Source organism: Oryx dammah, unplaced genomic scaffold (assembly GCF_014754425.2).
Source record: "Oryx dammah isolate SB20612 unplaced genomic scaffold, SCBI_Odam_1.1 HiC_scaffold_27, whole genome shotgun sequence".
Taxonomy (NCBI): Eukaryota; Metazoa; Chordata; class Mammalia; order Artiodactyla; family Bovidae; genus Oryx; species Oryx dammah.
Genome location: NW_024070211.1, coordinates 79,416,141 through 79,440,747, shown reverse-complemented (window position 1 = coordinate 79,440,747; position 24,607 = coordinate 79,416,141). Strand labels below are relative to the sequence as shown.

Here is a 24,607-nt window from a genome sequence, read left to right as displayed (position 1 = left end):
GTTATCATTACTGCATAAAAGTCAGACTGGTATATTTGTATCTATTAGCCATCTTTCCCTATACAAGCTGTGTCATATGCATTCTTAGAAAATTGCCTTACATGAGAAGGTCATGAACTTGTTTCTTTCTAACTATTTGAGGAAACAAATTTTAAAAATGTATAATAATATCAGAAAGACAAATGGTAAATTACTAACTGAACGTAGATATGCTTGTAGGATTCTACTACGTGTCTTCTCATTTTGCTATTTCCATCTCCTAACCCTGCTGCTACACTCACTTTTTCCACATTTTGTTGATGTGTAATATTTTTTGAAATATTTTAGGATAGGATATTCATAGGTATTCCACACACATATTTGTTTGTATTCCCCAAGTGCACACACACAGTCTACTATAAAGAATTGATATTCTTAATAGTACATAATCTATCAATTAATTGGGCAATGACAGATCCCTTTCTCCTCCCATGGTCATCAGTGTGTAACACGCTATGATCCTTCTGGTCTGAAGACTTGCTATGTCCTAAGAGGAACTGGAGAACTTCAGGGAGGCACTGAACTGCAGCTCACTGCAAATCCTCTACAAATCATTTTAAATAAAATTTTATTCTTCATTATGTATGTGTGTGTGTGTTAGTTGCTCAGTCGTAGCCCACCAAGCTTCTCTGTTCATGGGATTCTCCAGGCAAGAATACTGCAGTGAGTAGCCTTCCCTTCTCCAGAGGATCTTGCCAACCCAGGGGTCGAACTTGGGTCTCCCACATTGCAGGCAGATTCTTTAATCTGAGCCATCAAGGGACTCCCTCAAAAGTGATTTTTCATCTTTAATTAGATCTACAAAGTTGGTGTTAAATAAAATGGAGGTAATTTTTATATCTTAAAATAGTCATGCATTACTGTGATGTGATTAACAAAACTACTCTAACATTTACTCCTGATTGGCTGTGAGTCAGTCACTCTAAAACTATGTAAACCTGAAGGTGAAAGGAGACCAGTGATATCCAGTAAAGAGAAATATCTAGTACTTTGTATGTGCTCTTGGAGGTTATAATAATATAATACCCCATAGTCTGAAAAATATATAATATACAAAATAATTTTATATACAAATACTTTTTAGTCTCATGATAATTTTTAAGGTAGAACAATTTCAGAGATTCTATTGCAACTTGTTTTTCTTCCTTAAAATAGAAAGTGAAAGTGTTAGTCTCTCGGTTGTGTCTAACTCTTTGCAGTCCCAAGGACTGTAGCCCACCAGACTCCTCTGTCCATGGAATTCTCCAGGAAAGAATACTAGAGTGGGTTGCCATTCCCTTTTCCAGGGTGACTTTTCAACCCAGGGATTGAACCCAGGTCTTCTACATTGCAAGTAGATTCTTTACTATTTGAACCATTAGAGAAGCCCCCAAAGGTGATATGGTCGGTCCTAGGAGGTTGGTAGGTGGCAGGGGCACAGGAAGAGGAAAGACTTCCTTGACCAGGATCAATCCAGGGCCCTGATGGTGAGAGCACCAAATCCTAACCACTAGACCACCAGGGAGAAGCTAAAATAGAGTACGCTTATATAAATCTTGTCAAAGCATATGTACTCTTCAAGTGTAGAACATAAAGTTTACACTTGCTCAGAAGAAAACTACTAATAATTTTGGAATTTATTTTTTCTGAGTATGGAATTAAGAATATTTTCCACACTTATTTTATAGTCATCTCAGTTGTTTTATTTTACTTTGTTAACTCTACATTATTTGTATTTAAACATTTGCTCCATTAATATCCTTCTTCTGATCCAGGATCCAATCCTAGATGGGATTTGGTTATCGTGCCTCCCTGATTTCCTCTGTTCCATATTCTTAATTTCTCGTTGGTGTTCATGACCTGGACATTCTTTAAAAGAACATCTCAGCTCTTTTTTTATTTAAGTTTTCTTATTATTTATCTCTTCCAGTTCAAGGAATATTACTATCTTGATATCTATCTGCATTGCAGAAGTCTAAGATTTATTTACTTGACATTTATTTATTTGACAGTAGTTTATTTGACACTGCATTCTATATTTTATCACAGTTCAAAACAAACACAAATGTGAAGAAAATTATTTTGGTTGTCCTAGTGGAAGATGCATTTTGAATACCTGGGTATGTGATGGTCAGAAAGATTGTGAGGATGGACTTGATGAATTCCACTGTGGTGAGACATTATATCTTCCTTTACTTTTATAAACTATATTATCATTTATATACTGATGTTACCTTACATAGGAATTTTACACAAAATATTGCTAATCAATTTTAGCATCAATTTTTATTTGTATGAAATAATACAAATGGTAAAAATTAAAACAGAACAGAAAAACTTATAATGGAGAATAATAATCTCCCATCAAACCTTTTCTTTTAACCTCTTCTGTTTTTGCTAGTGGATACCTCCATCAATCTAAATGATATATTTATATCTTCATTTCCTGACTTACTTACTTGAGATGCTAATATATTTACCTTCTGCTGTGAAAAATAAGGATTTAATTTACACAACCCATTATATTCTTCCTACCTGTTATTGACTATTATTATCCTAAAAGTTTCTATTCATTACATGTATAGGTTTAAGTAGTATACTAAAACTTGCATTTCTTCAAAAAATCTCTCCCCATCCACCTTCTAATTTCTGTTTGTGTACATTTCATTTCACTTGGCAAGGTAAGAAAATATTTAAATTTTTGTGTTAATTTATGAGTTTTATGATATCCAGGCCAATTTTTTAAAAAGCATATAATTCTCTATTTTAATTTAGCTCAAATAACATATACCAGGGTGAACAGACAGAGTGGGAAAAAAGGATTAAAAATGATTGTCTAAGAAAAGTCAAACTCCCATAAAAGTAAATATCATCATGAAATATGAAGATGCATTTTGTTTGATTAAGATGCTATATAACTTTATATCAGAGCCAGATTTTGAACAAGATTAATGGAGAACGTTAAAAATAGTTTATATAGATTCATGATTTCTGGAACAGAAGTCATTATACATTTGTATCTTCTTTAATATTTTTCTGGTTTCAGCTTTTCTAAACGTCTCTCTTTTCACAGGTCATGTATGTAAATATTTTAAATAAAAATGCAAAGTTTTAAATAAGTTTATAAGATAAAAATCAAATTTTATTTTATAGTCATTTATATTTTAATGTACTAATTCAGTAGAATTTTATTTTTGGGTGTTTGCTAGTGATAAATGAACTGAGGGTAAAGGAAGGAGAGCAGTCACAAACTTTGTAAATAAATGAAGTATACTATCATAAATGCATAATTTTGTAATAAAATACCAGCCACCATGCCAATGAATCTGGATATTATTAGTCAGAAATAAGTGTTCCCAAGGGTGAGAAACAAAAACATCAAAGTGTTAAGTATGTATAGTATGTTAAGTATGTATAGATAGAAAACTGATAGCTTATCCGAGCTAAAACCCCCTGAGTCACATCACCTTTAAAAACAAATGTGTATGGTGGTGAGTTCACCATATTTGTGACATTGCCTAGGATGTAATTTTTTTTTTCTTCAACTGTTCAATAACAGACTGAAAGTTAGAAGAATACCACACTTGGACTTTTTTTTTTTTTTTTTTGTACCCTACATGTTAGAAAAAGACAGGAATACATTTAGGAAGAGCGACTAGCATATTGACTAACTTGGAGTCATACCCTATGAGATTATGTTGAAGAAACAATGTTGTATGGACTGGATAAGTCAGAGGGAATATGCAAGCCATTGCAAAATTTTATAGTACTGTCATGGAGAAGGCAATGGCAACCCACTCCAGTACTCTAGCCTGGAAAATCCCACGGACGGAGGAGCCTGGTAGGCAGCAGTCCCTGGGGTCGTTAAGAGTCGGACATGACTGAGCGACTTCACTTTCACTTTCCACTTTCATGCACTGGAGAAGGAAATGCCAACCCACTCCAGTGTTCTTGCCTGGAGTATCCATCTCTGGGGTCGCACAGATTCAGACACAACTGAAGCGAGTTAACAGCAGCAGCAGCATAGAAAAGAGGAAAGTGGCTTCTTTTATTTGGAATGACTGGTTTTCAATTCAGTTTAGTCACTCAGTCATGTCCGACTCTTTGCGACCCCATGAACCGCAGCACGCCAGGCCTCCCTGTCCATCACCAACTTCTGGAGTTCACTCAAACTCACGTCCATCGAGTCAGTGATACCATCAAGCCACCTCATCCTCTGTCATCCCCTTCTCCTCCTGCCCCCAATCCCTCCAAGCATCAGGGTCTTTTCCGATGAGTCAACTCTTCTCAGGAGGTGGCCAAAGTACTGGAGGTTCAGCTTCAGCATCATTCCCTCCAAAGAAATCCCAGGGTTGATCTTCAGAATGGACTGGTTGGATCTCCTTGCAGTCCAAGGGACTCTCAAGAGTCTTCTCCAACACCACAGTTCAAAAGCATCAATTCTTCAGAGCTCAGCCTTCTTCACAGTCCAACTCTCACATCCATACATGACCACTGGAAACACCATAGCCTTGACTAGACGGACCTTAGTTGGCAAAGTAATATCTCTGCTTTTGAATATACTATCTAGGTTGGTCATAACTTTTCTTCCAAGGAGTAAGTGTCTTTTAATTTCATGGCTGCAGTCACCATCTGCAGTGATTTTGGAGCCCCAGAAAATAAAGTCTAACACTGTTTCCACTGTCCCATGAAGTGATGGGACCAGATCCCATGATCTTCGTTTTCTGAATGTTGAGCTTTAAGCCAACTTTTTCACTCTCCTCTTTCACTTTCATCAAGAGACTTTTTAGTTCCTCTTCGCTTTCTGCCATAAGGGTGGTGTCATCCGCATATCTGAGGTTATTGATATTTCTCCTGGCAATCTTGATTCCAGCTTGTGCTTCTTCCAGCCCAGCATTTCTCATGATGTACTCTGCATAGAAGTTAAATAAGCAGGGTGACAATATACAGCCTTGACGTACTCCTTTTCCTATTTGGAACCAGTCTGTTGTTCCATGTCCAGTTCTAATTGTTGCTTCCTGACCTGCATACAGATTTCTCAAGAGGCAGGTCAGGTGGTCTGGTATTCACATCTCTCAGAATTTTCCACAGTTTATTGTGATCCACACAGTCAAAGGCTTTGGCATAGTCAATAAAGCAGAGATAGATGTTTTTCTGGAACTCTCTTGCTTTTTCCATGATCCAGCGGATGTTGGCAATTTGATCTCTGGTTCCTCTGCCTTTTCTAAAACCAGTTTGAACATCAGGAAGTTCACAGTTCACGTATTGCTGAAGTCTGGCTTGGAGAATTTTGATCATTACTTTACTAGCATGTGAGATGAGTGCAATTGTGCGGTAGTTTTAGTGAAGTCTAAAGAAGACTTTCCTCACTATCAGATCTTTCCTAAGATGATCTCTAATGATTCATTTTTTCTTTTGCACCTGATACAAACCTTCTTGTGTATTTTTTAGAATCCTCTTGTTCTTGGAACCAATTTGCATGTTCCACAGAAAAATGCATATCTAAACACTGGATTTGTGATGGAGAGGATGATTGTGAAGATGGATTAGATGAAAGTGATAGCATTTGTGGTGAGTTTCCTTTGTGTCCTTATCCAATTTTTAGGAGTATAATACATATGCTCTGTCATTTTAGAACATGCAGAGAACTTTGTTTTCTACTCTGTTAAACTTAATATGAAGTTTATATGTATATACATTCCAATGTAACTATTTTCATTATTTTTATAACAACTTATTCATCTATATTTTATTACTATTATAGTTTTAGTATTTTTTTCTGAATACTGACACATGATTGTATTTCTAGTCTTCAGTGACTTCTTCCAAATAAATCACAATGATTGGGATTATTCAAATGAAATGACTGAAAACTTTTTCATTGTTTTTGATAAGTATTGCTAAGTTCCCCTCCAAGTTTATTATACCTGCTTATATTGTCATAAGCCACACAGGGTGTGTGTATGTGTATTATAGTAATCACTATTGCTGAATTCTTCTAAATGGAAAGTAAGGAAACAGGTTATTGTATGTGATTTTAAAATGTACTTTAAAATTCAGCTTTATATGATTAACGTTATACTGTCAAATGTCTATATTTACCATCCATCAACTGTATTTTCTACAAGTCAGTGTGATTTCTTTTGATTAATCACAGATATTTAACAAATAATTTAAAACAAATGAATAAATGAATTTCTTAAGAAGTAGAAAAAGGAGGCAACTTAACCTTTATAAATTATTATAATTGACCAAGCCTTCTACTAAATTATTCATATGTCTGTTTTTCTATCTTTCTGATCTGTTTCCACATGTGTGTTTGTACCTATAGCTTTATATTCTTTGCTTATTATATCCTATTTCATAACTATTATCACCCTCATTTTACAGTGATAAGGACCTGAGTCAGAATAAGGCTTAATTATGAAGTAAAGTATACTTAACACGTTTTTAAAATTTTCGGGATTTGTGGCCTCTATTTAGGTCACCATCATGGAAACATGAATATAATATTAATAATGTTCACACTAAAATCAAGTTCTCTGTATGTAACATAAAATTGGAGATATCCTTGGAAAGTAGACAGTTTATTTTCCTGTGTTAACCCACCTAAAATCTACTTTTTATTTACAAAACTAAAACTGTTTAGTTATGCAACAGATAAAGATAAATGTAGAATGATTACTATCAAAGACCTCTAAAAGGAAAAAGAAATCAGTAGTTAATCTGATGACTGGCCAATCTATTTGATCTACTTTGTTTCTCTTTGCTATTAAATATTTCTATTTAAAAAATTTATTGGAGTATAGTTGATTTAAAATGTTGTGTTAGTTTCAGGTTTATAGCAAAGGGAATCGGTTATGCATATCTTTATATCCAGTCTTTTTTTTTTTTTTTTTTAGAGCCTTTCCCATATAGGACATTGCAGAGTATTGAGTAGAGTTCTTTGTTTAATTTTAACTACCAACGTACAATACTTTGAGCGTATTTTCAGTCTCTAAAATTATCTTGCTTTTGACCCTTTGTATAATTCTACATTAAATGGCTCCCTTGATATTGTTATGCTTTCTAAGTGGACACAGCATAATAGAACTGGTAAAGATTCTAAAGTGACACAGAGTTGAATTCTGCTGCATCTGCATTTTCCAGCAGTATAATCATGGGCTGGTCCATTTTATTCCTTATTCCTCCAATTTCTTTCTTATTAAATGGTTACAAGACATTTACCTTATGCAATTATAATGATCATCTGACATGGCCAGTGGTTAATATCTGAATAAATTTACTCCCATTTCTTTTGTTCTGAATTTATTCCCATTCTCTTTTGGTGTGAATTTATTCCCATTCTCTTTCATTTCTGCTCCCTCTCTTATTTTTCAGAATAGTGTTGTTGTGTCAGTGTTTATCAATGTCCTGATAAATTATTTTTGTTTTTTTCTTAAGGATTTAATGGTAATGGACATGCTTACCTGTCATCAAAACATCCAGGCTATTAAATATATCCACAAGCTGTAGTTTATATACTACCAAGCTGTTGTATAAAAATTACTGCTTTAAACCAAGCATCAATGAATAAACTTAATATTTTAGATTTGGAAAGGAACTTTATAAAAAATTTATCTGAGTGGTCTTCAACCTTTAGTGTACAAAATCACCTATTCAGAGGTTTGTTAAATAGATTCTTAATCCTCACTTCAAAATATTCTAATGTAGACATTTCTTTCTTCATAAGCATATAGTGGTTCTGACTTGGGATTTGAGGATTCAGTTTGAAAATCATAGTCTAGTTCACCTCTGTCATATAATACATGAAGAAAGAAAAACTCACCGAGGTTAATAAATTTGCCAAGGTCACTCAGTGAATCAGTGATTGCAGAACTAGGACCAGAATTCATATTTCTAAAATACATACAAAATTGGATAGTTTCTAAAATACTTACTAAAACAGATATAAGACCAATCAAATATTATATCTGAATAGGTACATAGGGGCTTCCCAGGTGGCACTAGTTGTAAAGAATCCACCTGCCAGTACAGGAGACATCAGAGATGCAAGTTTAATCCTTGGGTCAGGAAGATCCCCTGGAGAAGGAAATGGCAACCCACTCCAGTATTCTTGCCTGGAGAATCCCATGATCAGAGGAACCTCACGGGCTACAGGAACCTATGGATCACAAAAAGGTCAAACATGACTGAAGCTTCTTAGCATCTCACAGCACAGGTACACAAAATGGATCTGATAGAATTCCTTCTACTGTCTTCCTTTCCCCTTGGGATTCATTTCCCTGTGAATGGCAATGTGTCTCCAGATGAAAATGTAACTATGGAAGGAAGCCATGAGTTTTTTCTTTGGCTCATTTTCTTTCTAATTGACCATGATATTTTGGAATGCTCTTAACACAGAATCTGTTGAACCACTTTCAAGGGAGCTAGAAAATTAACTGCAAATAGCCTTATGCCATTTTATAGTTTTAGGTATCTTAGTAATTATCTAGTCATATCCCTCAATTTAGAGTGAAACTCAGACACTAGTCTTCAAGGTCATACAGAATTAAAGTTCTCAACACTTAAATTAATGCTATATTTATTATACGTACCTTGAAAATAAATTGAAGTGATAATAAGAAAGCAGACAAGGAGTTTTAAATGTATCAAAACTTCCTTAGCAGAAAGAATGATTTTTTTTTACATCTCTAGCTAAATAATAAAAATATTATGGAAATTAAAACACTAATTGAGAATCTAATACTGAAAGTGACACTGTATTTATGAGTAGCTTAAAAAATAGATAACAAGGAGAAATAATGTGAAAATAACTTTGTAAGGAAATAATTTTATTATAGAAAGCATTAAAGATATAATAAGTAGCAGGTAAATTCATTTTTAATTTAAAGCTACATTTGTTTAATAGATTTCTTTATAATTTCTTTCAGTAATAGATATCATACTAAATCTCACTCTGTTAGCACTGATCCTCAATCAGATAAGCAAATCCGAATTACCTGGGGGACTTTTCAACATTCACTTGCCATCCTGTCTTCCTAATTTAAGTGTATGTCAGGAATGGGCATGTTTATGTTGAAAAAGATTAGCAGGGGGTTTCAATTTGTCACCCTGCTGTCCTCCCATATTGAAAACATTGCATTGAAAGCAGTTTCTTCTCATAACAACTCTGAGAAATAAGATGCTAATTGATAATCCAAGTGAAGTAGCTTTAAATGTTTAAAAACAACTCTTTCACCAATCTAGGCAGTCATATTTTCTTCCTGGAGATACTAATAGTTTTTAAAATAATTCTTCCACCTTATTTTTTTGCACCTTTTCTATTTGGTCGCATGAAAGTGAAATTAAAGAGAAGTTAGATTTGGGAGACATGTTATTGATTCATTCAATATATATTTTATATATATAACAAATAAACCATTCAGTATGTACAACTGTACTTGGGGTTAGGTAATTATCAAGAGAATGAACCATTTCCTAATTTTATTTGACTATTCTATGCCCATAGAAGGAAAAGCAAAGAGCAACCCCTGAGGCCCTTTGAATGTACAGTAAACAGCATTTTTTTGTGTGGAAACTGATTTTAAAAAAAAATGCATTTGAAAACATCATGCAATTAAAAGGATGTTGAATCAACAGAGTGAAGAAAAGATAGATTCTGTTTATTAAGTATGTAAAACAAAGGGTACATGCGGACATTCATCCTTTTCAACAACACAAGGTGGGGAGTAACAATAATTACCTTAGTGGTTAAAAGAAAGTGCTTAAGAATCAAAAAGGTTTTGGACTCCCAGCTCACCACAGGACTCTTTATGCAACTTGAGACTTCCTGCAAGCTTTCAGCTTCTCAGAGCCTCAGTTTCCTTTTATGTGAAGTGAAACTAATAATAGTTCTACCATTGTAGGTGATTGTGAGGACTAAATAAGTTAATAAGCTAAGTGCTCAGCATATATTAAGTGGTAAAAGTACTGTTATTAGTATTATCCTTATAGGCTCAGTCCTTTTGAAATTTATCTCAATTTATTCACAATTCTATGACATTTTTAGGCTTTTGACATTTTACGTGGAGAAAATACTATTATTATTTTCTGCCATATAGCTTTTATTTTATTTTTCTGCCATATACCTTTAAGACATAAAATTCTTGCTATTGGGAAAGAATGGTCTTCTCAGGTAACATAGTGGTAAAGAATCCACCTACCAGTGCAGAAGACCCAGGAGAAGCAGGTTTGATTCCTGGGTCAGGAAGATCCCCTGGAAAAGAAAATGGCATCCCATTCCAGTATTCTTGCTGGGAGAATTCCATGGACAGAGGAGCCTGGTGAGCTACAGTCCATGGTGTAGCAATGAGTTGGATACAACTTAGCAACTAAACCACAACTGCCATTGGGAAGGAATGCATTCTGAGTGGAAAGTATCCATAGGGGAAGGATAATACGTGGTGATTCCAAAAATACAGTTTCTTCCTTGTCAGTGACATTCTTCTGCTTCTCTCCTCATCTATTGGAAATATAAATGATACATCTTTTTCAGTGGACCTGCTGTGTATGATCTCAATGGCATTTTTTTTTTTTTTTGGTGGTTTTCAGGTACCATCACCTGTGCAGCTGACATGTTCAGCTGCCAGGGCTCCCGTGCCTGTGTGCCCCGACACTGGCTGTGTGATGGTGAAAGGGACTGTCCAAATGGAAGTGATGAGCTCTCCACAGCAGGCTGTGGTATGGACATGCATGGGGCTGTCTGTGAAAGAATGCTATTGCAGCATCCTCAGATACTTACTTCTGCAGCACTCACCGTATCACCCTTTCTCTCACTTCCCCAACCCCCGGACTCATAGGCAGTATCAGATTTAATTGGGTGGGATGTTGTCAATCATAGTAGTTCAGCAACCCCTCACACCACTGTTCAGAGTGTTTCCAACATGCACAGTGGGATTACACATTTTAAAATCATTTTGATGAGTGAAAAATTTTCACTTCATTTCCACGATACTGTAACCACCCTATGTATATTTGTATGGTGGGGTTGTTACTTTCTTTTTAGTATCTTCCCCGACCCTGTACTCCCCTTGAAGCCTTTTAGATTGCCCACTACAGATACTCTGTAAATGGCTGCTGTGATCCTAAATAACTACTGACCAGAAGGTCAGTAAACACCTATTAGTCCTACAGATAGGATATTAACCCTTAGGTCAGGTAAAAATAGTATGGATATAGCTGAATGAAGCTAGGGGATCAGAGGAACAGCTTTGGAGGCCAGACAATTTACTAAGTTTCTGACTCTAGGTCACTTCAGGAAAAATTCAGGGAATTACTCAGTAATAAAAATTTAGATAAATCCCTCGCGTGATCAAGAGAATGAAGGGCCTGGATGTTTGAATGCAGATCCCAAGGTCACATATGGGATATGTTGAGCTGAGCAATGTATTAGGAAGAGTGCCATGAACTCTGCTTATTAAAATGAAGTCTGCTAGTCATCTCTCAGATGACCTACCTTCAGGTCTTTAAAACTGTATTTGAAGCTGTAATGTAATAGTATGTATACATGGGTGTGTGCATATGGGGTATAGTTAAAGCTGAAAAAGAAAAGGAAGACTTTGAGGCAGGCTTGTGTGCACAGAACTCATACTATTGTAGAATAAATCACTTTGATCTTCAAATTGATACGTGTCTGTAAAGGTCAGTGGAGCCACTGAGGGCTACATAATAAAGGATTATGCATCAATTCAGGGATCCATATAGTCCCTGTATACTGTTGCTATTGTAGCAAGTTAATACTCTGGGAGGCATATTCACTTTTGGACCACATGGGTGTTATTAACTAAATTATGTTAAAATATAACAAATTGTGCTCAAATGACCTGAAAGCATTAATGCCAAATAAGTCTCTGTTGCTTAGCATTTTAAAGAATAATTCATATATTAGAATTGGCATAATTCACTTGAGTTATATAAGCTGTCACACAGTTCAAAGTTACAACAGTGGTTAGTAAATGAGTTTTACTTTGATTATAATGAGCAGTTTTTAACTCTGCTTCTATGTGGCTTCTGTACCATTTTTGAAAATACATTTGTTGAAAATGCTATACATGATTAAATTCAAATAATTCTTTTTGTTTCACCTGCTAATATCTCTTTTCAGTCATTACTGAGTTTTGAAAGCAGAGCGGTTTCCTTTTTTCATGTAGTCTGGGGCAGATTTGGGATCAGGAGTTGATAAGCATATAAAAGAATAATTATAATACCTTAAGTGTCAGAATGATACGTACAAAAGATACTAGATCATCACAAATAAATATTGTGTAAAAAAGCCTAGAAGTCTTGTAGAAGGATTTCAAAGAAAAGCAATAACATTATCTGAATTGTGAAGGACATAGAGAAGAAAGGGGAGTGTTGAAGGTAGAGGAAAGTGCCTGTTAAGACATGAAGGGGACAGATTGGAAGGCCTCTACATTTTTTCAAGTGCCCATTATACTTCAATTATTTTGGTAGGTGTTTTTATTTACATTATTGAATTTCCATAGTATTTTAGTGAAGTGCCTTTGGAGATCTGCCAAAAATAATTGTGTAGATGAGAATTGTAAGAGCACCTATGGAATATCGAAAATGAGCTGATCTGCTTCATATACCTTATCTAGTTCTTACAAGAAATTTATCAGATAAATTTTATTATCCTCATTAAGCAGATAAAGAAACATATGTACCAAGAAGGTAAATATTAATAGCTTTACTTAGGATAAAAATTTAAGGTGCTAAACACCTTTGTGCAAAGTCTTTTTCTTTCCAGTGAACCATAATTGCATATAGATTGTTTTTTCACTTAAAAAATAAAATATAATTGGCCTACATATTGTGTTAATTTTAGGTGTGCAACATATTGATTTAATGTATTTAGATCTTATTGCAAAATGGTTACTACAATGAACTTAGTTAACATCCATCATATATCAGAGTCTTAACATTTGAAATACTGCAAACCTTAAATCAGATCACAGCATTTACCCTTTACGTGTAAGAAAGGTAACTAAAAATAGTTAAATGATCAAACCTCTATGATGCTATGCATATACTGTTAATGCTCATTTTCTTTGTAGAAGCCAGTATCTTTTGGACTTCTACTCAAGTTTTATTGCACATTTTAAGTAACCATTTTCCTCACTGGTTAAGGCCCTTGATAGAGAATACTTTTTTGGATCAGTATTCCAAAAGGATCAATGTACCATTTCATGGATCAATATTCCTTATTTGGTGTGGTACTTATGGTTGGGCTCATCTCAGTATAGATCTTAACCTATTTCAACACCCTACTCTAGAAGTCACCCCAAAGTTTTATTTTCCTCTTAAAACAGTAACTTCCTTAGCCCCTTTGATTTTCTTTTCGCTTCCATCATGAGCATTAGCACTTGTTGGTCTTTTCATGTCCATTTTTCACAAAGAAGCAAGGATTTTATCACCTTGCTAACATTACTACAGCCATGAGGAGAGAAAAAAAAAAAATCCAACCACATTGTTAGAGTTGAGTGATTTTTTTTTGATCACATATGAACCTTTGAATTCATCCTTCAGCAAACTCACAAATTGCTAAATGTTCTGAAATTTCAAGGTCACTCTAGAATTGTTGAGCATTTTAACACTGAAATTTTGAATTATATATATTTATATTCATATATTTGAATATGACTTGTATCAAAATATGCATGTTAATATATTTTATTAATTTATCTGACACATTGAATGTTTAGCTAACGTTTCTTTTTAAAAAGACCAGGAATTACTGAGTGTACTGAGTACGACAACATACATTCTCCAAATTCTTAATGTAGGAAAAGATAAAGTAGGTGTTCATTTAAATTAATTTTTTCTGCTGTCTTCCTTAGCTCCCAATAATACATGTGATGAAAATGCTTTCATGTGCCATAATAAAGTATGCATTCCCAAGCAATTTGTTTGTGACCATGATGATGACTGTGGAGATGGTTCTGATGAGTCATTGCAGTGTGGTAAGTATATATGAACTTTTCATGGAGAAGATTCTAAGGCTGAGTACCGGTCTTTAACAAAAACAAATAAATGCATTTCTTAATCTCATTAAGGACATGCAAATTTGGTAATATAGACCTACTGCATATAGCTTCTTTAAACTCTACCATAATTACACATGTATTTGAAAATTTTACCTATGATTGTAGTGTTCTTACAAGAACCATACTGGAAAATGTTTTAAAAACATCTTTCAATTTCAGAACTTTGTGAAGTACCTTGTACTTTAAAAACAATGTGTGGCTGGCTAGTTCAGTCTTATAGCCAAATAAAATATTTTAGTGAGAAAAAAAGAATACAATTCACACAGCTCCCAGAAAATATACATATTTAACATTTTTCTTTTATCTGTTAGCATATGTTTATATTTGTTAAAAATTAATATTGTTATTTTGAAATTTATCTTATCACATATATTTATCTAATTCGCATGTGTTTATAATGTGTATATGAACACATATATAACTTCTGTGATAAAATTAGTATATTAAAAATTTCCAGTTGAAATTGAAATGTTATGTAAACCTAGTACTTTTGTAAAATATTTAAATGTATGCATGAATGAATACAAAATGAAAATCCATGGAATAAATCTACATATACCTATGAAAGGCAATAATTTAGTTTCCATATTATGTCCTCCCTATCCAATGGATATAACCTTGGCTTTTGATATAAACTTCCTTGAGATCAGTGGATATCAGTTTTTATATCAATTCACCATTAAGTCATGGATTCAATGTGATACTTTAAAAGCTAACTCGTAACTCAAGATGTAAATCTGATGCTAGAGTTATATCTGATTGAATATATTTCCTCATCTAGACACTATGCTTGGTTCATATGCAAATGAATGAGACAGAAATCCCACTAGAAAAAAAAATTATAGATGAACAGGAAAATCAAGAGTACAATATAGAATAATAACATTTATAGTCATATGGGAATAATAAGAATCATAATACACAAAATCAGAGATGAGAAAATAATTTTGAGGCAGTAAAGAAATGAGACAGGGAGTGTTAGTCAGTGGAAATCATATTTGCTATAGAACATGACATAGTGGTTATAAATATGGACCCTAGAGCCAAATGGCCTGGGTCCAATCCTGATTCTGCCAGTTACTAACTGTGTGACCTTGGAATAATGACTTTTATCTCCCTGCACTTCAATTTCTTTAACTGCAAAAAATATATAGTAACATTATTGAGTTAAGAGAATTAAATAATTAATATTTGTAAAGTACTTAAAACAGTTCCAAACACAGTAAATCCTATACATGTTTACAAAAACTATAAATTGACATGGTTGTGGAATAGCAATTAGTCTTTGGTGAGGTCAGTTGGAGTTAGAAGTTTTAGATTCTAAAAAGTCTCAAATACAATGTTAAAGAATTTGTATTTAATTATTTTTCCTTAGTTGGCAAGCACACATTTTAAAAACAGGGGAATGTCACAGTTAAATTTGAACCTTAGAACCATCCTTTTCGGCAGAGTGGATGAAATAGTGCTATGAGGGAGAGACACCATAAAGAGTTATGATAATTAACACTGTGATTTTGAACTAAGGCAGAAATGATGGAATGGAACATGGAGAATTGGGTCAGAATTCATTTACAGTTACAGATGGAGGGTAAAGTACAATTTGTATCTTGGATGACTGGGAGGATGGCATTGATATTAATGAGTTTTGGAATGAAGGTAAGAAGCAGTTTCGCTGATGCAGGAGAAGAAAGATATAATAAATAAATAATTTTGGACATTCTGAATATGAATTGTTACTCAGCTAATCACATGAAGCTATACAGTGAGTACTTGACATTTTACTTCTAGAGTATGACCAGGACAAACAATATTAACCTAGTGACCATCAACATAAGGGTGATATTCAAAAATACGACAAAGAATGAGAATATCCATCAATGTAGAAAGGAAAAGGGGGAAAACCCTAGACTGAAGGTTGAAATAAGGGCTTCTTCTCTAACAACTTAGGGTATAACAGGAGAAAACTTCATACAGAAAGAGGGGGGAAGGAAATAGCAAAAGCAAAGTTAGAAGTCTGGGAGAGTGTATTATGAATATTAAGTCAGAAAACGATTTCCAAGGTAGAACAGACAATACCTTTAAGTGCTGCAGGAAGATGAAGCAGATAGGAGCCAGAGACACAAAAATTTACCAACTATCATTTGAAATCTATTAGCTCTAAGAGGAATTTCAGTGGGTAGAAGTTGCAGAAATGAGACATGAATAATGAAAGTTGAACTGAACGTAAGTAAGTGAAAGCAAGATTGAGTAGGGACTGGATTGGGCAGGGAAGATGGGCCATTGTTGTTGAGAGTTATATGGATAGATTTTTATTATTATTGGACTGGAAGAGACTTGAACATATGTATTGCATGAAGAAGAGGAACTAGTGAAGGAGAAGGAGGAAAGAAATACTAGGGGAGCAGAGGATAGTTTTAGAACTATCTCGTTTTGTCATGCAGTGTAATAAACATCTTAAGTAAATGTTATTGAATTTTTTTTCTGTTGAAATTTTATTTTTTATTTTTTAAGCCATAAAAATCTTATTTTCTCACTTCAGAAGTAAAATCTTTGCCCACATTTACCAGAAAGTTTGCAAAATAAATGATTTGTTATTTTATTGCTTACAAATTTAGGAAGAAATCAAATCTGAAGCTTCATAATATTTAAAATCAAATGAGTTTTACTTACAAACAGACATAGATATGAACATTAACAACTGATGGATTGATACTGTGATTTGAGTAAAGCCTTTTAATGCCTCTAAGAATCAATATGTAGGATAATTACAATAGTTTTCTGCTTATTACTCTATGAATTGGCTTTTAATTTTCTCATTTTACCAATTTCTTTACACTTTCAGTGCTTCTTCCTAAGCATAAACATGACATTATAGCTTCTGAAAATTATCATTACAATCCAGAGTCAATTCACCCATATGTTCTAGTATTCTACCTAACCAAGTTTAGTCTTGAAAATAATTTTGAATAGCTTTGATTTTGTTTTCCATTCTAAGGGAAATCTTTAGGGTATAGACAATAAGTAAACAGAGATTATACACTCATTATAAATTTTAAGTGTGTCTATATATATATATACTCATGTTGCATATATATTTTGTTATGTATATATATATGTGTGTGTGTGTGTATATATATATATATATATATATACATACACATTTTGTTAGCAATATATATTTTATTTCCTTACATAGAAACAAAATAGGAGTGCCTTGTTTCCAACTTTTTTTCTGGTCTTTAATCCTATTTTTCCAACCACAAATATCTCTTGCAATTATTACAACTGCCCTAGAAAGAAAAGAGAAATATCTCCCATAAGATGCCTGGGTAACACATGGCTAATTAGGTTGAGTGCACATTATGAATGAAGTTTTAATAAATATCTGTTATGTGAATTAAAATGTTTTTTTGCCTGCAGGGTACCGACAGTGCAATGCAGAAGAATTTAGCTGTGCTGATGGGCGATGTCTTTTAAATACTCAGTGGCAGTGTGATGGAGACTTTGACTGTACAGACCATTCTGATGAGGCACCTATAAACCCAAAGTGTAAAAGTGCAGGTACAGAAAGTGTACAGTACTATGCTTATTCCAAAATTGATTTTTTAAGGCAATACTGTGATTCATTTTTAGGTTCATGTGATATTCACTGAGATAAAATGCAATTAATTATGTGATACTTCTACTAATACCATGCAATAGAAGTGTCCTGGTAATCAACCTTGTTTTGGAGTTAGTTTTAGAAATGTGAGTCTGTGCCACAGATATGAAGATGTGTGGCAATGAAGCAGATGAATCCATCATCCCGTTGCTTTAAAAAAGTCATTTTTATTAATACATTATTTAATGTGAAGATAATTTCCCTGTATGGACCTTTTTGGTTACTTTCCATGTATGGACCTTTTAAATAGAACATTTAATCAAAAAGCTGAGACTTACTGAGATAAAGTCAATATTATTCAAACTTAGGCAAAATGAAATAAATTGCATATCATTTGAACAGAAAATAGATATGTAGCCAAACTTGGTCTATTTTTCACTTTACCATTCCAAAGATTGAATACCTAGTTATAAATTTCAGAATAAACCCAATTACTTTTTTTTCTCATATAGCTTACATGTTAATAGGCATTCTTGTATCATGTATTATAATGAGTAATGTTTAAATCATCAGGTTTTGAATAGCTGTAAAACCTGAACTCCTTTCCATAGCTATCTTTGAAAAAACTATTATTCACCACAAGTGTCTTTTTATGCCCAGATTTTAAAATGTCAATGTTATATTTCCAGGAAAAAAAAAAGGAATTTAGGAATATTTACCTATTCCAGATTCTTAATTTTCAGTGACATGCAATTTCTCAGAGACCTATGACTTGAGAAAAATGTCAAGCTATCATTACACTTTTGAACTCATTCTTCACAATAAAAATTAAGACAAATACTCCATTAATTTTGCTATTGATGCTTATTTTGATTGCTAATTTTCAATGTAAAGCTATATTTGCAGTATTTTGAACATGCAAGTACTGTTTGCCCTTGATTTTCTTTGTGTATACAATATTACACTGAATATAAAGCATTTTATATATACCATACCTATATTTACTATAACTGTCTGACAAGTTATCATATTTGTGAATGTTTTCAGCAATTGCAATATAAAACAATGGCATGCTCTTTATGTTCCATTTGTTTTATTTTCTTTTTCCAGAACAGTCATGCAACAGTTCATTTTTTATGTGCAAAAATGGCAGGTGCATTCCCAGTGGAGCTCTTTGTGACAATAAGGATGACTGTGGTGATGGCTCAGATGAGAGGAACTGCCATATAAATGAGTGTTTGAGTAAGAAGGTCAGTGGGTGTTCTCAAGATTGTCAAGACCTTCCTGTCAGTTATAAGGTAGGTACTCATCAAAAATAGAAAATCATGTGATAGGTTAGAATTTGAGATAATAAAAATTATTTAATTTAATATAGCTGTAAGACTGAAAGTCATTAGAATATTGTTAGTTAAAATTATTTAAATGGAGATTTTTATACAAGTGAGTCATAATAATAGTGTGGTATATAAATAGAATATAATCATGAAGACAAAAAATTGAAAGTGTTCAGCTTTCTAATAAATGGTGATCATAAAGAAAAAATGTAAGTAAAGAAAGGTCAGTGTTTGAGAAAGATACTGCTATTAATTGCTAGGTAAATATGCATGCAGCTCTCTGAAATTATTTCTTCCCTCATTTTCCCTCTCATACCTCTTTGAAGTAGAATGGGCTGATCGTTTATATTTTATCCCAACATAGAAGAATGCAATATTTTTTTCAAATAAACAGGAAGAAAAAAACAGAGTACATGAATTATTAGGACTGAGTGCAGGTACACTAAAAGATAAATCATGTCTAATATCCTAATTGCTTTTTGTTGGTACCACTTTCCTGAAGAAGGTGATTCACTGACAAAATTGACTGACAGAAACAGCTTTAGAAAACATCTCTATTTTAGTATGTTGAAATGGAGGATGCATACAAACTAAATCTTAAAGTGGTATTTTAGGTTAAAATCAATTATGTAAATATGGGAAAACGTCAGTAAAAGCAATTCAGTTGGAAATTAGTGATTTTAACTGGACAACAGCTCTGTATGAATCAGCAAAACAACATGGCTTCAATGAAACACAGAGGCCATCTAATCTAGTTAGGAGTAGTACAGATGTCAGTAGAATTTTGTTCTACTGAATTCTGTGATGATCAGGACATACCTGGGGTACTGTGCACATTTAGGGACGTGACACTTTAAGAGGAACTTTGACAAATTGTACTGTATTCACATTTGTGCATCCAGTGGCATCGGGGGTCTGGAAAACACACCTTTGGAAGAAATTTCACCAAGAGCAAAATGGCTAGTCAGCTGTATTTAAATATATGAAATTCTACCGTGCTGTATTCAAAACGGATATCCAACAAGAACCTATTGTATAACACCTAGAACTCTGCTCAATGTCACCTGCCAGCCTGGATGGGAGGGGAGATTTGGGGGAGAAGGGATAGGTGTATATGTATGGCTGAGTCCCTTTGCCATTCACCTGAAAGTACCACAACATTGTTAATTGGCTATACTCATACAAAATAAAAATTAAAGTTTGAAAAATAATTTTGAAAGAGTCAAAGAAATAAAAATGGCTTTAATAAATACATAAATATATGAAGTACTGAAATAGGGAGCATATCTTGTCTGAGTTGTTTCAAAGGTTGGAATTAGAAGTTGGGAAACAGTCTGTTCAATATAAGGAAGAAGTTTTGAACATCAGTTGTCACCTTTCTTATGTCTAAGTGTTTCATCTGGGCCTAAGTGACTTTCTTTAGAAATGCAAGAAAAAAAAGTGTATATTACAAAGATGCTTGGGCATTTTAACTGCCAGCCTTAACATTCTATGACAGTCAGTTCTATCTAATGGTAAATCCAGCCAAACAACCATTCTGTCATTTATAATCTCTGAATTTCTGTTATTATGACTAACTTAACTACTTTGGTCACTGTATATGGATACCTCCTAAGAAGTATAATAATCATTTCCCCTATGTTAAAATAGAGATGAAAAGTAAAATACTAAGAAAGTTATGTTTATTTTAAAAGTTTTTAGACCCAGTACTATATTAAGAAGAACTATTTCAACTTGTAAGACTTACACAGTGAAGCAACTAACCACACATGCATGTAAGACTTAAAACACAAATGCACAGACTCATCACACTATGTTGTAGGTAGAAGGAAGCAAGAGAGATGAGCCAGGACAGCTTCTAATGAGATGAGTAGGTATCAGATAATTAATTTTGATAGTACATATTTTGAAACCTGATGAAGCAAAAAAAAATATTATTGGTGATTTATGTACAATCAATGCAGAAATATTTCCCCCCAAATCAGGAAATGTGTTATAAAATTATAAGAGGCAATGGCTATAATTTTGTCATGTTATAAATAATAATCCATTTCTATCATATATTATGTATATCTATTCACTCATCTATTTAAATGCCTAAATTTAAATTTCAAAGTAGATTTTTTGTTTTTATCCTATGTATGTTTTTAATCTATCATAACAATATTGTGGTAAAATTTAAAAAATATAGAATATGAAATGGTCACCCTTTGACATAACATCAAAAGTAAGGATTAATATTTTTTAATGACTACAGGTAAAGAGTGCTGACTTCTTAGAGATTCCATATGTGAAAAACTACTTTTGGTAGAACTAGTTCTCACCCAGAAAGTCATGTTAAATTACACTATTTTAATTACTTTATAAGATTCCTCACACTGAAATAATTGTTTATTGATACCTTTAAAATATCAGTATTTTCTGTTTGACTTCTCTGGAGTCATAGAATGAAGTGAGAATTTGAGTTAAAATAGACATACTAATTATTTTAAAAGTTAATGTATATGATACCTGATAAAATTGCTGTGTATATGCTCTCTAATATAAACACATGCCAAAACTAATGTAATGGATAAAATAAAACATCTCCTGAGGGAAGCAAAGTCAGTTAAAAAATGAGAGGTAGGAGGGAGGTTCAAGAGGGAAGGGACATATATATAGCTATGATTCATCCATGTTGATGTATGGCAGAAACCAACACAATATTGTAATTATCTTTCAATTAAAAATAAATAGATTAAGAAAAAATGAAAATAACTGAGAATAATAAGAAACTTAAATATTCAAAGCAAATATTTTATATATTGTGTTTATGTATGTATATATACACACACACATATATCTATATAAAACATTTAAAGTATATCCTGGAAAAAGGAATGGCTACCCACTCCAGTATTCTTGCCTAAAGAATCCCATGAGCAAAAGGGTATGGTGGGCTACAGTCCATGGGTCACAAAGAGTCAGACACAACTGAGCAACTAAGCATAATCACACTTTTATGTTATATATGAAATTTTAATATGTGTCTGTAATATGTTATATTTCTGAATATTAATTATAGGAAATTGAACAAAAAATTAATTACAAAATAATTCTCTATTTGGGGGAAAAATTGTTAGCTGATGGATTTCTCTTTAGTCAGAGAATGGGGAAAACTATACAGTAAACTATTTCTCACTACAGTATCAGCAAAACAAGACAAGTCCTACTGCAAATTATGCAGTAAAATGAAAATTGCTTATAAAAGCAAAATTTATACCTTCTGGACTGTGAATAATTTGCACATTTGCTGTAAAACAAATAACAATCAATCCAACTATTCAAAAGGGAATAATAACAATTAACTAAAAAAGCAAGAATCTTATTTTGATGGAAGGGTAACTTACCATGAGAAAATAAGTGTACTTTAGGGAGATAAATGAATTTTAATGTATACAAGATAATCAATATTTTCAAATATCACTTAAAAAGCTGCAAAGAAATTTTTCTGAATGTTATAGGAAAGCTTTGGACAGCTATATTTGTTTCTAGTAATATGTTTCTCTAAAAAATTAATATAAATAAAACAATCTGAAATAGTTCTTAATTATGAGAAATATTAACTTGACATTGAATATATGTCTCACTTTCATAAAGATTATATTTTTAAATGAAAGTGAAACATTTTTAAACCATTCTTTTTAAATTAAATATAGATGAATCTTTCATCTTTTATCTTTGTGGACAAAAATGATTACTATTAATTTTTCATTCAATTTATGAAAGTGATGTTAGTAGAATTTCTCTTAAATGCCTTTTAATTATTTGGGGGTAAAAATGATTTTGGTAAAACAAGGTTAATGGACTTTTAGAGAAAAGCATTGAAACATGTATATTATCATATGTGAAATAGATCGCCAGTCCAGTTTTGATGCATGAGACAGGGTTCTCAGTGCTGGTGCATTGGGATGACCCTGAAGGGTGGGATGGGGAGGCAGTTGGGAGGGGGGTTCAGGATGAGGAACACATGTACACCCATGGCTGATTCATGTGTATGGCAAAAGCCGCTACAATGTTGTAAAGTAATTAGCCTCCAATTAAAATAAATAATTAAAAAATATCTTTCAATATAATTTTAAAAAGTCTTTTTCAATAAACACTTAAAAAAACTTGCTGTTAAATATAATTTCACTTTATAGAAATATCCATTACACCTGATAACTTTTACAAATTTTATCTTCAAGAAATTAATTTTCCATAAATATGTTTTTATCCAAACCAGCTAGTTAGTGTGGTAGTTCTATTACGTGACATTAGCCATTCAAAGTAATTTCCCAAAACCCTATTAGAATCGAGACACTATTTGTTTCTTTATATAATACTCTTTTGAGAGGATTGTAATGCATTCTATAACACGTTCTTTCACTTTTCCTTAAGTGCCTCTTGAATTCAACTCTATCCTGTGTCTGCCTATGTGTCTTCTGGCATCCACATGATCACATGATCTAATTTCCAATTGTTTCAGTGATATCTTTTTGCAGCCTGTCAATTTCCCTTTGAAAATTTTATTGTTGTTTTTTAATTGTGTAAAATATACAACTTCGAATTTACCATTTTAACTATTTGTAATTATACTTCAGTGACATTTAGCATCTCTCTCTCACACATACACTCTGTTTTTTATTTTGGACATAGCATAAGTACCAATTCCCCTGACTTCTATATCTGGTGGTAGGATGAGTCTTTTCAAGGAAAGTAATACTGTCAAAAGCTATGATCTGATGAGGAGAATTTGGGAAATTATGTTGTGGCTTTTGCTTTGATTTGCTGGCTTGCTAATGGATTCTGGAGATCACAAAAAAGAAATCCTCTGTAATGGTTTAGAATTATTAGATAAATATTGGTATAAATATTGAAGATAAAAGTGCCAAGGGATTAAAGAGATTCGTTTTTATGTAAAAAGACTTGGAAACATTATTCATTTATCTTTTGAGCACTTTCAGGTGAAGTTGATGTTCCTTCTCCACACAATGAACACCATTTTTTGTACTTTGAAATTCTACCCTCAATTATTTGTTTGCTGATTATTTAATAATAAGCACACATCTCTCTCTCTAATATTTTGCAAATAGATACATAGGTTCAAATGTTTATAATGAACACTAGCTTTTCTTAACAATTTAGAGTTCTTACTTCACGTTCCTATTCAGTACTCACAGGTTCCTTTATTCAAAGGCTATATAGGATAGTCTTAAGGTTAATATGGTCCTAATCGTATGACCAATTATAAGTTCATTTTATGTAATTATAATTCCCATATGCTACCTGGCAGGTGCTGAATATACAACTGAAAGACCAATCATAACTCCTCATTATTTTCAGGAATGCAAAGACATACATTGCATGACATTGTACTGAGAACTGATGCCATTTAACAAGTATCACATAAGAGGGTTGTATAGAACATGATAGAGATACCAAGAAAAAATATCTGATGATGCACATTGGTTTAATTATAGTGGAGAAACTATGTTAATTTTATTATTTCTCCAGACAACAACATGTTTGGTAAAGGAACCAGACCC

The 24,607-nt window shown here is 32.9% G+C and overlaps 1 protein-coding gene across 1 annotated transcript in view; it reads left to right on the top strand.

Moving 5' to 3' along the window:
- Positions 1–24,607, top strand: part of LRP1B (LDL receptor related protein 1B) — a 762,233-nt gene that overhangs the window by 430,768 nt on the left and 306,858 nt on the right. The window contains exons 27-31 of the mRNA XM_040227930.1: positions 2,068–2,190; positions 5,470–5,589; positions 10,612–10,740; positions 13,899–14,021; positions 18,817–19,004. Of these exons, the coding sequence (XP_040083864.1) occupies positions 2,068–2,190; positions 5,470–5,589; positions 10,612–10,740; positions 13,899–14,021; positions 18,817–19,004 (683 nt within the window). The remainder of the gene's footprint in view (positions 1–2,067; positions 2,191–5,469; positions 5,590–10,611; positions 10,741–13,898; positions 14,022–18,816; positions 19,005–24,607) is intronic.